The 17,624-nt window shown below is 46.8% G+C and overlaps 1 protein-coding gene across 1 annotated transcript in view; it reads left to right on the plus strand.

Annotated features, from left to right (window-relative positions):
- plxna3 (plexin A3) overlaps positions 1-17,624 on the plus strand; it is a 71,008-nt gene that overhangs the window by 6,797 nt on the left and 46,587 nt on the right. The window contains exons 2-6 of the mRNA XM_069526365.1: positions 9,865-10,284; positions 10,373-10,563; positions 11,451-11,998; positions 12,088-12,252; positions 14,256-14,438. Coding sequence (XP_069382466.1) covers positions 9,974-10,284; positions 10,373-10,563; positions 11,451-11,998; positions 12,088-12,252; positions 14,256-14,438 — 1,398 coding nt within the window. The 5' untranslated portion in view covers positions 9,865-9,973. The remainder of the gene's footprint in view (positions 1-9,864; positions 10,285-10,372; positions 10,564-11,450; positions 11,999-12,087; positions 12,253-14,255; positions 14,439-17,624) is intronic.

Here is a 17,624-nt window from a genome sequence, read left to right on the forward strand (position 1 = left end):
GTCGCTCTCTAACAAAGCGTCGCTCTCTCACGGACCGACAACCTCCACCGGCATGAGACGCCACGACGATAACAGCCTGAGAACAGTCTGTGCTCGAGGACCTGTAACAGCCGCGCAGTGTTTTCTGTCAGAAGCAAAGGTGGAACAAATGTGACGTTACTGTGTCAGTCAGCTTCACACGGAGCGCTCGGTGAATCATCTCTAACCCTGAGAGAGTTTCTGCAGCAGCAGCAGCGTTCAGACGTCTGCAGTCACTGAGAGCTGAGCAGGGAGGAGTGTGAGCGGCTCAGTAAATACAACGTGTTTTCTATCAGGACGACGGACGGAGAGTTCACTGAAACGGACAAGGCCAGATCGCTGCACTAAACAAATAGTGTGTTCGTGTCTCATGTGATGTTCGGTCGGTTGCCTCTGCTGAATCGTGTCCTTTTATTCTCGACTGCACCGAAATGACTCTGATAACAAATTAAAGTCTAAAACATTTTCCTAAAAGTGGCAGATCTGAGGAGCGATGGTGGAAGTGCGAGCTCTACTGAGTCATCTTTTCTTCCTCCGACGTGAACCACAGAGACCGACTCCAGCTGTCGACTCTGCTCAGTTGAGTCGTATGGAAGCATTGTGTCTCGGTGCTGGGGGAACCAGACATGATGAATTTGTACCTGAGTGTGTAACATTTCACAAGAGTCTCTCCAGAGGGGATTTTACAGAACTGATCTCAGAGCTGCTCAGATGTAAAAGTGACAGAAAAAAAAGAAAAAGTGAAGTGAGCCGTGAGAACAGCGACTCTCTCGATATGAATCTTGACAAATATCTGAGAAACGCTGAGAAGTTAAAATAATAAAAACATTTGAACTTCCCCATATAAAAACAAGTTTTTCACACACAACCTAGGACGACAGATGTTACACATATAAACACACATTTGTAGAAAACAAATAAAATTTAATTTTTAATTTAAAAAGATAAAAAACTGACATTAAGTGAGACAGAAAAGAAAAAGTAGAAAACTAAGAATATACAATACTTTTCTCATGGAGCATCACATTCCACATATTTATATTCATCATGAATCTTTTCATAGTAGAAAGAACTTTTAGTCTCTTCAGTAAGTTTAAGTTCCCCCTCGTGTTGAGAGCTACAAATTCCATTTGATATATTTGTTGAACTGTGTCTCTCCATTTCTCTTGGGGACATATTTTCTGGAGCCAATTTCTTCTGTTAAATCTGTTCTATCTGTTAAAGTGCCGATATACACAGTATATTACCCTTAGCGAGTATTTCTCATGTGTTTTAGTATTCAGTCCTTCATTGTGCCGAGCAGCCGGAGATCTGTGTTCGGTTAGATGACCCCCTTTTCAGAAGAATTTAGATTTCCTGAACACCGATTGGTCCGTGCGTGTGTCAATCAATCAATCAATCAATCGTGGAGGCGGTTGCTGTGAGTCACAGGCTATGACGTGTGCTAACGGTTCGCTGTCATGCCTCTTTTCTGAGGAGCTCCAGGGGGCGTCGTCCTTCCTTTGTAACGTTCCCGGCCACGACAAAGCCGCTCACGCCGCTGAAAGGTGCCCGGCAGGTGTGCTAATGCTGAAAGAACCGTCCTCCATCTTGATGAAAAGGCCTGAGGAGTGTGCATGTGCGTGCCGTTCCTGGTTTGGGGGTTTGAACATATGTTCACGCTAATTTAGGGAGTGACACCGTGCCCCCCCCCCCCCCCCCCCCCCCCCCCCCCCCCAGCTTCCCCGTGAGAGCAGAACATCGGTGATCATGGTGTCACATGTGTCAACAGCCGTCCACATACTTTTGGCCAGCAGTCTAACACAGAAATTACATGTGGATGATAACGTGTGTGAGGTTCTGTTGCTTAGCAACCAGTTTATTTGTGTTTGAAAGGGTCTCCTTCAGAAATCTGTGAGAGAAAGAAGAGGGACGTCCGTCTCGTCCGTCTGTGAGACTCCTTCACTGGGGACATGGTGTCAGTCCCAGCCTGAAGACACCACGAGTCACGGCCTCTAATTCTGAAGGTGGATCCACCGACCCTCAGGAATACGACCCAGGCCGATAGAACGTGGACGTCGCTGTTTGACGTCAGGCGTTGTCGAGGTTTATTTATTCATGAGGTTCTGGGTTCGTCTCTGAGCCGGTTTACAAACAGCAGATGAATCTTTGTGTCGCCTGAAACTTCACCTCAGACTCTTGTTGAACCTGCAGCGTGATTCTCAGTGAGAGAAGTCTGAAGACGTGCTCCTGCTCCGAGGCTCCACTTCTTCTTCTTCCTCTATCTGTGAACACACGAGTTGGACATGTGTCTTTGAGTCTCACTGAAGGAAAACGTGTGAAGTGAAACCTCGTGAAACAGAGGACGGTGTTTCCCACCCTGCTCTGGACGGACTTCACAGCTCCTGAAATAGCTGCTGTTAACGTTTGCAGTCGGGGAAACGGGTTTTATGAGACGTTAATGAAGCAGTGACGAGGGGCGGAGTCTGAAACACAAAAAGCTTTTTCAGTCCTGGGGGGGGGGGGGTGCTGATGTGATCCTGATGTCGGAGCTGGGAGATAAAATGAAAGGTTTCAGGTTTCAGCTGATTTATCGCAGCGTGAACGTTTCAGTGTTTTTCAAATCGACCGTCGATCTGTCGGATCATCACAAACTCTGTCGTTATGTTGTTTCAAGCCCCTCCCACGGCCTGTGATGTCACTCGGCTGATGAAACAGAACACACGTCTTTGATTTATTCTCTTTAACTCGTTTACGTTGTTTCCTCACTGTGATGTCATTTCCTGATCCGTACAACCTCCGCTTCAAGGTTCTGTCAACACTCAACAAACACATTTTGATCTAAAAGATTTCTGGAAATAAAAATATTTCTTAACTCTCATGAATTCATTTCATGAAATGTTTAAATTCCACCGCACTTAACGAAACGTAATGATGTCATCATGGTCGTTTAACGTGAAACCTATCACAGCGTAACGTAGTTGAGAAGAATTTAATATTAAACGTATCGCGTGTCTGAGCGGCACCAAGTTCAACGCGGCACTTCACCGGGCTTTGATAACACACGTGACCGGCGTGAAGCCGATAAGATGAAAGCTTCCGTAGATTTCTGGAGTTGAAGATGGAAGATAGACGTCTCTGTACGGGACGTGTCCTCGTCTCCGTCTCTCACTGCTCGTCTTTATTACTGATGGATGGCGTCTCTGTATCCAATCATTTCATTTGCAGCTCTGTGACCTCGGTCAGGATAAAAATATCCTCCAGTGCAGTTTAAACGTGGCGTGACTCCGCCGTCGGTCACGGTAACAAGCTTTTGTTTGGATTTTCTGTCTCGCCACTCAGAGCGGCGGTGACGTGCAGAGAGGTCAGAGGTCACGATGAATGCGCTCCCAGTCAGCACATGCATGTTTACAGCCCGTGGGTTTATTTTGGATCCGTCAGCGTGAACCTGAAATAAACCGAGACGTCGGCGGCTCAGGAGCCGAAGAACGAGACGGAGCTGAGGCTTTAAAACAGCCGAGAAAATAGAAATATGAATAAATGTATTTATTTCAACATCATCCGATCACCCAGGTAACGGAGTTATGAAAACGTGTTCCCGGCCAAAGTGAAGCCACTTATCACGTGTGACTACTTTCACATTTTCGCCGCTGCCTCCGTGGCCCCGCCCGTCTTTATTTGACCAATAGGATCACGGCGTCGTCTGGAAGGTGCTTGTTTAACCGAGCTGGAGTTTGACCGCCGCTGTAACCGCTCAGGGTCAGACGTGTTTAGATGTTCAGCGTCTCTGGTTTCCATCGGCTGAGCCATTAAATAAAAAACCTTCAACCACCAGCACAACAGAGTTTCCCTCTAATGAAATAACAGTGTGTGTGTGTGTGTGTGTGTGTGTGTGTGTGTGTGTGACCTTGTGGTAATGACGGAGTCTGATAGATGGACTCTTTTATAAACACACTAATGGCTAATGGAGCTGTTGTCGGTCGGTGGCTAACGTCCAGATTTGAATGTAGACCATGTATTGAATAAATAGTTTTTAAATATTAGTGTAATGATGATTGATCAGACGATGGATCAGTGTAATGTTTCATTAAACGACGTCTTGAGTTCTTTGTACACATGTGATGAGACATGGAGGATGTCGTTGCCTTGGATTCACTGATGCTGTGAGTTGTGCAGTTTTTCAGCTCGTAGTTATTTTTGTTTTGGAAAACGAACGCTGCTGAATTCGTCATGAGGCTCCAGTTTATCTGTTTGCTCTGATAACGATCATTCGATTTCTCTCACGCAGAAGCAAATTTATAAACCTGATATTTCTCAGGCAACTGCTGCAGATGTGAGGATGTTTTATTTCTGTGATTTCTAAACAGGTTAAATTATGTTTGTGGGAAAAGTGACGCAGAATATTTAACATGTTGGACAAAAAGTCAGAATAATCTCCTTCCTAACAACTAGTCCTCGACGGGGTCAGGGCGGGATGTGAAGGAGAAGTGTGGGGAGTTAGTTATTAATGACGGAAGATAAGTACGAGTGTACGACACAGTGACAAACAAGTGAAGTCTCCTGTTCATGGGAAACATTTAACGTCAGTGACGCAGGAAACAAACAACACAAAATAAAACAAACAGGAATAAGAAGGTGACAACATGAGGGATGTAGAAGTAAAGGAAGTTGAGCCGTTGGAAAATGTGTTGGTTTGGGTTTTTTGCGCATTTCACAATCAGAAAATATTGATAAAATAAAGTCAATGGTGTTAAAAAGAAGATAAAGGTCTGGTCAGGTGCAACTATGAGCTGGTGTCACCTTCAATATTCTCCTTTCCTTTCGGAAAGCGTGGTCTGATGTTTACTTTGCCAAAGGAGATAAGATAGGAAGCACTGGAGCTGCTTTCCTTTTCATTTAGAGAATATAAACAGCTGTTATTGTGACGGCCGCTGAAACACTTCAGGGTTATTTCACTCAGCCTAAGAAAAAAAAGCCAGCTGGTCTCTTTTCTGTCTGCAGGAAGCGAGACGTGCTCGTCTTCTCCTCCGTCACCTGCAGCAGGGCGAAGCTGAGTTTTACAGGCGCGGGGTGAAGGCAACACGCCATGGGCCTCGCAGCGTGTTAGCATGTTAGCGTCGGAGCCGTTAATAGCACAGTGAGATGGTTTACAGTGGGTTGTAATTACAGAGGCAGACACAGTGAAATGAAAGTGTCCGTGCTGGAGCGGTTCACAGTTCACTGTGTTTATGGAATTACAGGAAGTGAAACAACAATCAGACACAATTAGATGGTGATTGTTTCAGTAACACAAAGAGTCACTGTTTTCTGTGTTTGTAACTGAAGAACACAAAGAATGTTTGTTTTATGCTCGTCTCCTCAAACCTCCACACGGAACAGGTTTGTGTAATTAATGTGGAAGTTTGTCTCCTCAGTTAAATTACTGAGATCAAATAAATAAAAGACAAACATTCTGGCTCCAGCGATCAAATCTTTTCTTTTCTTTTTTTTTTTTTACATCTTCAACATCAGATTCTCATTTTTTTTTCTCCCGTCGAGATAAAAAAAAAAGTGGCTGCGTCAGGAAAACACCGGTTTGACTGAAGTGACCTTCACAGAGCTCATCGTCAGCAAAACACAAACTTCAAGTCTCCACCTCCGATTCATTTCACCAGCTTGTAGTTTTGTTTTTCTTCTGCAGATTCAGATCCTCTCTCTCGGTTTCATCTCTGCAAATGTTATTAGACACAAAAATAACTTGAGTGAGATTAATGACGAATAAATTAGATCCTGAAATATATGTTGGAGTTAATTACACGCTGTGATCACAAGTCCTTGTTTTACATCCAGTCAAATGAACGATGGAAGAATAAACGTTAATTTAATCACGATGAGTCCGGATCAGTCCAGACCGGACTTGGTCCACACTCGATCGAGATTCAGTTTAGATCAGTTCAGAGTCCAGACTCAGTCCAGATGATGTCAGTCTAATGTGTTTTCTTAATAAGTAATAGAATCAGTATTGTACAGTCTCCCTCTGAATGTCTTTACATACAGGACCCACTAACTCCTCCCCGTCATAAAACCCTCGTCCCCTCTCCATCACCCCATCTGCATCCACCTCCTCCCCCCCCGTGACCCCGTGTTACCCCCTCCTCACCCCTCCATCTCTGTGACAGAGGCCCTGTTTGAATCTCAGGCTCCAGTAAACACCAGGACAAAGACACATTGTGCTGCAGTTTCCCTCTGGGTCGGGTGCAGGGAGCTGCAGGGTGGTCGGCTGCGAGCCGGAGGAGGTGGACGGAGGAGAGACGGTATCTCCTCCCTTTGTCAGTTATTAAACACCTGCAGGTGTGTTACATGGGTTCGTCAGTGTGTCCTGTGGGTTCGATCCCCTGTGAGGAGAAGTGACGGAGAGTCTCAGCTTCAGCTGTCACCATCGGCTGCAGACAGTTGAAGAGAGAAGCTGAGCTGAGATCAGTTCAAAACACCGAGAGGTTTTTAAAACCAGAGTTTATCTCCAGTGTTCAGCAGCGAACTTTAAAACATGAACAACTCTGAGCAGAGTTTGGTGGATTTGTCACAGCAGCGGCTCCTCTGGGTCAGGAAGCAGAGGATCATGGGTAATATCCAGCGTTGTGTTTCAGTTCAGTGGCAGCTTCACCTTCGAGAGACTTTGTCTGCAAATGAAAACCGACCGGACACGAGGGAAACTTACAGAACAAATATTTTAACAGTCTCCTCCTCTTCATCACGTCCGTCACGTGTTAGAAACCTCCTCTTCATCACGTCCGTCACGTGTTAGAAACCTCCTCATCATCACGTCCGTCACGTGTTAGAAACCTCCTCATCATCACGTCCGTCACGTGTTAGAAACCTCCTCATCATCACGTCCGTCACGTGTTAGAAACCTCCTCATCATCACGTCCGTCACGTGTTAGAAACCTCCTCTTCATCACGCCCGTCACGTGTTAGAAACCTCCTCTTCATCACGTCCGTCACGTGTTAGAAACCTCCTCTTCATCACGTCCGTCACGTGTTAGAAACCTCCTCATCATCACGTCCGTCACGTGTTAGAAACCTCATCATCACGTCCGTCACGTGTTAGAAACCTCATCGACACGTCCGCTCGCTCACTGCGAAGGCTCCAGACGTTTTCCTGCTGTTTTCTCACACGGACTCATTTTACCAGGAGGCTGCAGGAGAACATCCAGAAAACGTCCAGAGACGCTGACGCAGATATTTTCATTGTTCGTTATTATTACGATCTGAACGACGTAGCTTCGCTGAGCTCGGAGCTTTTCAAGAGGAGAAGGAACCTGCTCGTTCTCAGGTTCCACATTTATCAGAACTGTTTCTGCTCTTTGTCTTTTAGACGCTCGAAGACGTCGACTCTTTCAGCAACGTTTGACTGCTTTGAACTTTTTGCACGTTTTAAACATTAATCAGTAAAAAAAATAATCATTAGCTACAGATCATCTCACACACACACACACACACACACACACACACACACACACACACACACACACACACACGTTGGTTCACTGAGGTGATGGATGGTTCAGTGAAATCTTAGTCCAGTTAGAGAAACTCTATCTGTCCCCACTGTCTGCCCAGCTGTCTGTCGTCCACTCACACACACACACACACACACACACACACACACACACACACACACACACACACACACACACACACACACACACACTCTCTCTCTCTCTCTCTCTCTGGTCCATCTGTCGACCTCTCCTCTCTCTCGTCTCCCCCTCAGCTCAGTGGGCTAATTAACTAATGTGCTGATCTTTCACTGCCTCTTTGTGTTTCAGTGTGTGTGTGTGTGTGTGTGTGTTTCAGTGTGTGTGTGTGTGTGTCACGAGGTTAATTGTTGAACTTACTGTACGTCTCTGCCGGCGGAGTGAAAACGTTGTTATCCATCCATTCGTTCAGTAGAAGACGTCCCTTCTTCTGCTGCCTCATTCCAATCAGTCAGTCACATGACGTCTCCGAGAGTTAATCCGAAAGTCGCCGTGCGGAGGATTTATTTAGTTTCATCAAACCTGCAGGACGTCTCCTGAATGACACTACAAGAGCTTCTCCTTCAGATGTTTGTAACGACGCCGCTGAGAGAAGCCCAGACCTCCACCGGAGGACGTTCCGTCTGAGGCCGTTTCATCTGCTCGATGTGATTTATTCACCGACGCTAGAATTAACAAGACGGGACAGAAGATTACAGCAGTTTGTTTGTGAGGACAAATGAGAGCTGTCACTGTTGATATTTAAAATTCAGATTACTGCTCACACATTGAGACTGAACACAGACGAAGTCAGTCATATTTTTTATCTTTGAAACAAACTGAGGGAACAAAGACAATTCTAACAAACCTTAAAACCCTGAAAGAGCACAACACGGAGAATCAATTAAAATCTGATTCATTACAAAAGCAGTTACACACATGCACGTGGTCAAAGTCAACTTTATTGACAATTCTGCCGCGTACAGGACACAGACGGGATTGAAATGCTGCTTCTCTCTGATCCCCGGTGGGAACATGTATGATCGGCGTGTTCAGGCGTGTTCGTGTGGGCAGAGATCGTTTTAGTTTGAAAATGTCGTATTCGAATGAAAACGCAGTAGTTTGGATGAAGCCTCGGCGTCTGAAGCTGACACATCACATTCTGTATCAGCTGATGTTCGATGAGATCAGGATTACGCCCCAAAAAAACTGCTGCATCATGGTTGAGGTGGTTGTGCAGATGCAGATTTGCAGTGTTAGGTAACATTCAGAGTGTGTGTGTGTGTGTGTGAGTGTGTGTGTGAGTGTGTGTGTGCATGCACAGAGTCAGATGATAACCTGCTGGTGCGATGGTGGATTCCTCAGATTTGATCCTGAAAGCATAAATTTCCACAAACATCGGAGAGATGAGAGAACGTTCCGAATGAGACGAGAAACAGAAACGCGTGACAGGTGGAAGTGGGTCGAGTGCGTTTCCTCGCTCAGCGTCTCACGTTCTCTGGTATCGATCAGTGTGTGTGTGTGAGCTGAAAACAGGAGGATGATGTGGAGCAGTTCAGCTGAGAAAACACACGCAGCAGGAATTTTAATGTGAAACCTGCAGCGAGACGCTTTTCTGCTGGAGGGTGACAAGCCTCCATTTTGTCTCGTTCACGACGGCAGATTAAGACTCAGCTTTTCAGAGGGTTTCTACCTCACAGCGATGGATGGTGTGTGTGTGTGTGTGTGTGTGTGTCTGTGTCTGTGTGTGTCTGTGTGTGTGTGTAATCAGAGCTGTCAGTCAAACGTAAACAGAGGAGAAGCGGCTGCCAAGATGAGAGTGAAGTTTCCATCCAGCTCAGTTACTGAAGCTTTATGAGAGAATCAGTGAGAAGACAGACGCCAACAGATCAATAACTCTATCTGCCTCCATCACACACACACACACACACACACACACACACACACACACACACACACACAGGGCTAATCTGTGTGTGTGTATTTGAGTTTGTGATAAATAAGAGTCTGAAGGTTTAAATCAAAAGAAGCTGATGAAGAAGTTTCTAGAATCAAAGTGTTTGGAAGTCTGAGTCGCTTTGCACATTTTCTTTTCCTGCAGCAAAACATCCACGTTCGAATCATCGGTTAGAAAACACAGATTCAATTTACCGAATATAAGAAAAGTATTAAATTCACACGTTCAGATTAAAAGTGTTTTTATCGTTAACGTCACTGTGAGAGTTTCTCCTGGACTGAAGAAGAAGAAGAAGAAGAAGAAGTGTGTGTTCACTTGTGTTAATGTGCCGACGTCGTTCAACGAGTTAAACCTTCCTCCTCCTCCTCCTCCTCCTCTTCTTCACTGACGCTCTTCTTCTCTCTTTCTCCGCAGTCATGATCAACTGAGCCGACTCTTCGTCAGACCTGCAGCCAGCTTTCTCCTCCTCCTCCCCTCCTCTCCTTCTCTCTCCCTCCATCCTCTCCTCCTCTCTTTATCCATCATGTTCTCCTCCTCTCCTCTCCTCCTGTTCTTCCTCCTCACCCTCCTCCTCCTCTCCTCCCCCCTCCTCTCTGCCCCGGCTGCTCCCCCCCCTGCCTCCGCGGCGTCGGGCCGGGCGGTGTACCGGGCGTTCGACACCTCCCTCACCCACCTGACCGTCCACCGGCGGACGGGTGAGGTGTTCGTCGGCGCCGTCAACCGAGTCCTGAAGCTGTCGGCCAATCTGACGGAGCTGAGGAGTCACATGACCGGACCTGTGGAAGATAACGCCAAGTGTTACCCCCCGCCCAGCGTCAGGGCCTGCGCTCACCGGTCTGTGTGCACCTGTCTCACCTGTCTCACCTGTCTCACCTCACTACACCTCTCTAACCCGTCTAACCCCTCACCTGTCCGTCCTCAGGCTGGAGTCGTCAGATAACGTGAACAAGCTCCTCCTGGTGGACTACACGGGGAACAGGCTGGTGGCGTGCGGCTCCATCTGGCAGGGCGTGTGTCAATTCCTGCGACTGGAGGATCTCTTCAAACTGGGCGAGCCGCATCACCGCAAGGAGCACTACCTGTCGGGAGCCAGAGAGGCTGATGGGATGGCAGGTGAGCGTGGTTCAGATGAACAGAGTTAAAGTTTGTTTTTCTTCAGATCCTCATTATCAAATGTCTTGAAATGATAAAATGGTGAAAGTTGGTTCTATGTACAAATGTTCTTTGGATCTTCACACTCTGTTGAATTTGACAACGCTTTGGTTTCAGTGTTTTATAAATGAAAAGGAAACATTTCTGATTTGCGAGGCTTTAAATTGTGTCGGCGCAAAGATTGAATGCACAATTAAAACTGAACGTCTTAAAACCAAAGCGAGACACTGATGAAGAGAAGAAAGATGTTTATTGAAGCCTCCGTGTCTCAGAGAAATAAGACACAAACTGAAAAAGACATCATTTGCAAGAGGCCTCTGTCCATTTAACACAGAATGACACAAGTGTAATTACATTTTCATGGCGTCGTGATGAACGTCCTCAGAAGAATAAACGCTGTTGTTGGAGGCTCCGGCTGCAGGTTAACCTCCGTCAGCTCTGATTTTCTGCTGATGTCACGAAACAGAAGGAAAGAACACGGCTGCAGTGTTTGGTGTCAACTTTGTCGGTGAAAAAAAAAAAAAACCGTCTCGACCTGCACTCGTCAGTCATGTGTCAAAATATTTGACAGGTTTTTATGCAGGATCAGCTGCTGCACATTTCACTTTGAACAAAAACGCTGAAGGATGATTGACGCCCGGCACCGTCTCACTGAGCTCCTGTGGAGGAAGACGTCTGTCGGTTTCATTCCGCAGCTGAAACCTTCGTTTGAAATCAGTCGGTCGACATGAAATCGATCCTCAATTCATTTTATAAAATAATAATAATAATGATGTATTAATTAAATGTAGGCGGAGCAGAAAGGATGATCATCCCTGTTAACATCTGTGAACATCTGTCCTCTACAGGTGTGGTTGTGGGAGAGGACGACTGGACAGCTGACCCCGAGAGGAAGAAGCCGGTGAAGGGCGGCAGCCGCCTGTTCATCGGCGCCGCCATCGATGGGAAGTCGGAGTACTTCCCTACGCTGTCCAGCAGGAAGCTGGTGGCGGACGAGGAGAGCGTCAACATGTTCTCGCTGGTCTACCAGGACGAGTTTGTGTCGTCGCAGATTAAGATCCCGTCAGACACGCTGTCCCTCTACCCGGCCTTCGACATCTACTACGTCTACGGCTTCTCCAGCCGCACGTACGTCTACTTCCTGACGCTGCAGCTGGACACGCAGCTGACGCAGATGGACGCCGGCGGAGAGAAGTTCTTCACCTCTAAGATCGTCAGAATGTGTTCTAACGACACTGAGTTCTACTCATATGTGGAGTTTCCTCTGGGCTGCACCAAGGACGGCGTCGAGTACCGACTGGTCCAGGCCGCTTACAAGCAGAAACCGGGGCGGCGGCTCGCCCAGGCACTCGGCCTGTCGGAGGACGACGACGTCCTGTTTGTTGTCTTTTCTCAGGTAAATAAACTTCGCTGTGACTATGTCGGGTGGTCTCTGCGTCTTTGGGATTTGAACCAGCGGCGCTCAGACTCTGCTCGTGTTTTCAGGGTCAGAAGAATCGCTCCAACCCGCCCAGAGAGACCGTCCTCTGCCTGTTCACCCTCCATAACATCAACCTGGCCATGAGGGAGAGGATCCGCTCCTGTTACCGCGGAGAGGGACGCCTCTCGTTACCATGGTTACTCAACAAGGAGCTGCCCTGCATCCACACGGTGAGTTAACGGAGAAAACTCCGAACCACCGACGTGATGGATCGATTATTATGAAGCCTTGATCCCGTTGACTCTAACATCGGTGCGATGTAGACGTTAAAGAGCAGCGAGTGTTGTGACGGCTCCGTGCTGGTGACACCTAGTGGCCGGAGACATTATCGTTTTCATCCACGTTTGTCTAAATATTGTGAACACGATATCTCAGAACCGTCAGAACGACATTTCTTCAAGTTTGGTCCAAACGTTCCCACAGACTCAAAGATCAACTGATGAGATTTTAAAGATCGAAGGTCAAAGGTCACGGTGACCTCATGTATTTGTGAATAAAAACCTGCAGGGTTTCAAACTGAGCTGGTCGGTGGAGGAATAAAACCACAGAGCAGGATTTTTTTTTGAAAGAATCGCAGAGAACCTTTTAGAATTCAAAAAAAAATGTAATGAATAAAATTAAGAAATAGTTTAAAATCGAATTCCTGCAGGTAAAAGAAACGGAAACGTCTGCGTCTTCATCAGGTTTCTGTCCCTGGGTTTTCCCTCAGTGGATCATGGTTTGGCCCGAGGCTTCCTTCAGGCTGCGACACACACACACACACACACACACACACGCACACACGCACACACACACACACACACACACACACACACACACACACTCAGGGTCTCTGACAAATCTTTTCTTTTGCATTGCTGCATAAAGACAAAGCGTAACGCAACATGTGAAACCAAGAAGAGTGTGTGTGTGCGTGTGCACGTGTGTGCGTGTGCACGTGTGTGTGTGTGCAGTGAGGTTATTCCAGGTCGGGAGGTAGATGTTCTTATTCATGGTGGTAATGGCCTGCAGTGGTAACCATGGTAACCAGGCAGGGAAACCCACCAGGAGACGAGTTTTGAGGCCCACGCTCGGATACGAGAGGGGGAGGGGATGTTTGCTCCTGGCAACCAATGAACCGGCCGACCGACCAATCAACCAGCCAATCGGCATTAAGCTAATCACCCGTGTTACTGTAGTGTGTGTGTGTGTGTGTGTGTGTGTGTTCTTCTGTTTTAAGTTTTTTAAACTTGATGTTAAAAACAGAAGCTTCATGAGAAGCAGATGAATGTTTCTGTGGCAGGTCAGAGTCACAGAAGCTCCTGGATCTCAGACGCTTCGGTCCCGACGAAATGTTTCACCAACTCGTCTCATGACGTCCTCACTTTGAACGTTTCTGCAAGCAAGCCGAAGCCCCGCCCACTGCTGCTCCGTTGTATAACTTCTGTTCTGTTTATAGAATCTCGGCTCGGCCGGTTTGGGTGTAGAACTGTGCAAAGTGGCCGCTCCGCAGCTTCAGTTACACTGTGAGGAGACACAAAGCAAACGTTCTGAGCGTTTTACTGAAACTATATTTACCCTGAGTGAAACCTGAGCTCAGGATCAGCTGATCTGAGTCCTCGTAAATACAGTAAAACAAACCTTTCTGTGTGATTCAGAGTTTCCACCCTGTTCCGATGCATCGAGGCCTTAACCCACTAATGACAGGGTGTTAGCCAACCTCCGTGTGTGTGTGTGTGTGTGTGTGTGTGTGTGTACCCTGTAATAAACCTGCCCCTCCCTGTTCTATACGCTCTCTTCACAGAAACAGGAAACACTGAGATGTACCTGTCGCTGGTTTAATGCTCAGACCCTGATGAAGTGTCAAAGACTCCGTTCACACCCTCGTGTGATTTGAGCCGGATCACGTTCACACCTGGTGTCAACACGTGTCCGCGCTGGGCTCTGATATCTTGTAATCCGATTACATTTTAACGAGAAGGTGTAAGGATGATGTCGCAGAAGATTAAACTTGAACTGATTTGTGTTCGGCTTTATAATCTCAGTGATCAAGTTTCCGTTCCTTCATCTTTGTGATTTCCTGTTTTCCAGCTTCAGCTCTTGGAAGAAATAGTTGGAAGTCAAGGGCCAAAGGTCAATATGACCTCAACGATACATCAACTTGATCCTGATCACTTTTCTCTTGTTTCCACAGCCCAAGCAGATCGGAGACGACTTCTGTGGTCTGGTGTTGAACCAGCCGCTCGGAGGCCTCAGGGTCATCGAGGGATACCCGCTGTACGAGGACCGCACCGAGGGGATGGGCGCCGTGGCGGCCTACACCTACGGAGAGCACACGGTGGTGTTTGTGGGAACCCGGAGCGGACAGCTGAAGAAGGTAGGAGGAAAGGATGGACTGAGGAATGAAAGGAAATCTCTGCTTGATTTGTCGAAGCTGCAGGTTTTGTGTGATTGTGAGCTGGAAAGATTTTTGTGGCTGGAATGTTTTGCTTCAAAGAGAAAACGCTGCATGAATCTGTCTCTTTGCTCTCGTGTGTTTCTGAAGCAGGAAAGATTGAGAGAATATTGTCTCACAGGTTTAAATCAGCGTCGCTCTCTTTTGTTTTTTCTCTTGTCGAAGGAAAGAAGTGGTTGAGCAGTCAGTGTGTAGAGATCAGTCCCCCGACGAACATGAGGGGTTCCGTTTGTTCTTTAATTTAACGATGCCGACTCAGACTCTGCCTGAAGTGACTGGATGTTTAAAAGGAAACTGGATCATGTTCTGTTTGAAACTAACAAAGCCAGGACACCAGAGTCCTGAGTCCTGTGTCCTCATTCAGGGGCTGCACCCTTCAGAGGACTCGCTCCATCACAGACCAAGTTAAACCCAAACTAAAACCTCTCTGTTCTCTGGTTTGCATCACCAGCTCGTCCCACCACGGACTCTGCTTTATTTTCAGCTCCCTGCGTCGCTCAGCAGCTTTGTCACCGATGAACCCTGGGAGAGTTTGGTCCGAGCGGGATCCGCCCACTGGCTCCCTCGCTGTGTTTGAGGGAGACTTAGAACTCGACGCCCTCTGGTTGCGTCAGCGCGATGTAACTGATTCTCCAGTTCTGTGTTCTGAGTCGAGCTTCACTGAACGTTGAGGAACCAGGTGAACAGATCTTTGAGCAGCTCTTTATTTAATTCTGCTCAATTTCTGCAGGACCAACAAACAGAACAGACGCTGCACTGGAGCTGATGCATCAGCTGGTTTGAGCTCATACATCAGACGCATCTGCATCAACGTTCATGTGAACTGATAAGAAACTCGTCTGTGATCAGACTGAACCATTGAATATTGTCGTAAACATTTTTTTTTTTAAATTTCCTTAATGATGTTTGAGTTTCACTCTGATTCCGCTGATGTTCACATTTAAAACTCTGGTGTTTCAGCTTCATGTTTGTTTATGTACAGACTCGGGCGGTGACTCCACATTAATCGTAATAAGCAAGAGAAATATACATATCTGATAAATATTTCATTCCTTCTACATATTTTCTTCTGCTCGTGTTTTCCTCCGTATGTGCTCAGCCTGCTCTGTGCTGCCTGCGGCTCTGTTGTTATTACTGTTATCTGGAGCTGAAAATAAGCCGAGCGCTGTTTTGAATTCATAACACAGCAAACACAATCTGTTCATGTCGCAGGTTTTATTCACAGACGGGACGATTGAACAGCAGAGAAGTGTAGAGCCTGATGTGACTCGAGTCTCTGCAGAGACCCTTGTCTGGTCTGAAGCTGCCGCGGTGTCGTCGGTGGCGAACAGACTCGGCTCATGTCTCAGCAAGCTGCAGAGTTATTCTCAGCGTCTGCTGCTGTCAGAAAAATGTCCCACTTAGCAGCGCGAGGTGTCTGTTTCCTGTCGGAGCTCCGCGGCCGCTGACAGAGTCGCCGTTTTCCTGCGGGGCAGACTCCGTCCTCTCTGGAGGACTTAAGACTCGTCCCTCCACCGTCTGGAGGAAACGAACTGAGCGATAACGAACGATGACGAGCTGATGAAGAGCAGGAGGAACATTTTCAGTCTGGAGCTTTAATCGTCTCGTCCAAGAGACACGATCGTTGACTCAGAACATCAGTGTTTCAGCAGGACTCTCCTCAGTCTGCTCAGTATTTTAGTCTTGTTCAGTTGATTTACCAAAGAAAAATCTTATCTGATCTCTTTGTTGTCTTGGCCTTTTCTCCATAGCGCCACCAACAGGACAATAATACAGAACCTTCAAGTTCTAGCTCTCAATTTGTGCAGAGAAAGAAGAAAGGATCAGTCTCCTCCTGAAGGACCACGAGAACCTTCATAAGTTCCAATAGAACCTCAATAGAACCATTTATTATTATCATGTCCAAAAGAATCTTCTTTAGACCCAGTAGAACCTCTGGAGAACATTGTATGGATCCAGTTTCAGAACCACATCTTTAAGAACCTTTAGTCAACAGGTCTGTTTTCCTGTTCAAGTGTTTTCTGCAGTGAGGATCATTGTTTCCCATATTCTCCCTCTGGTTCCGTCCTAAGAGAAGGAAACATTTTTTTGGTTGTTCCACACTGAGACTCATTAATCTGCATCTTCGGTCTTCATTAAAAATAAAAGATGCGTTTACAACCCGCTCCTCTTCCTCCACATTTGACCGAACAATCATCTCTGTTTTCCAGCCTGTGAACGATGAATTTTAATTGCCTGGAAGCTAAAACTGGAGGCCGGCTGATGTGAATGGATCCTCTCGGCGTTCACCCGGCTCACCTCTCCTCCCACGCAGCTGCTGCTTTAATATTCATTCACACGGGGAGATGTTCCTCTGGAAGCTGACCTCCGAGTTGTGACGGATGGAGTGAGGTGCGATGGGAGGGGAGGGCGAGGGAGGAATCGCCGGAGGAGGCGTCTGTGTAGTGAACGGATCGGTGGAAATCGCTGGTTGTGGTTTTAGATGTTTGGCTCAGTGTGACTCGGAGTTGGCGGAGGACACTTTCTATGTTTAGTGAGGCCTCCTCCTCCTCCTCCTCCTCCTCCTCCTCCGCTCTCTGAGACCAGGAATACCAAACTGCCTGAGGCTCAGCTGAACATTCATCTTGGAATGTTCTCAATCTTTATCTTTTATTTCATTGTTTCAGAAAACTGAGTTTAAACATCTGATTGGATGATTTTATACATTTATTTATAAATCTATATATACATACTCTGTGTGTGTATATATATATATATATATATATATATATATATACACATATATGTGTGTGTCTTTGGATCCTCTCTGACCTGAACCTCAGACCAGCGACTCGGCTGAGCTTTGATGTCTGGCCCTCGAACGTCCGGGGCTTATGGGAAATGTTGTTCATTAGAGGCCGTGTGTTGGAATCCACGGATCTGTTGTCCAGACAGTTTGTCGAGTGGAAGGAGAGAGAGCAGGAGCTCGACAGCTGCTTCGCCCACAGTCTGTGATTTCTTGATCCGTCAGATCATCGATCGTTGTTCTTTTCATTTTTCCGCTGGCTTCATTTCTTGGTCTGGGCGTTCCTGTGGTTTCCTTCTGAGCCGATCCGGCTCTAATGAATT

Source organism: Paralichthys olivaceus, chromosome 6 (genome assembly GCF_024713975.1).
Source record: "Paralichthys olivaceus isolate ysfri-2021 chromosome 6, ASM2471397v2, whole genome shotgun sequence".
NCBI lineage: Eukaryota > Metazoa > Chordata > Actinopteri > Pleuronectiformes > Paralichthyidae > Paralichthys > Paralichthys olivaceus.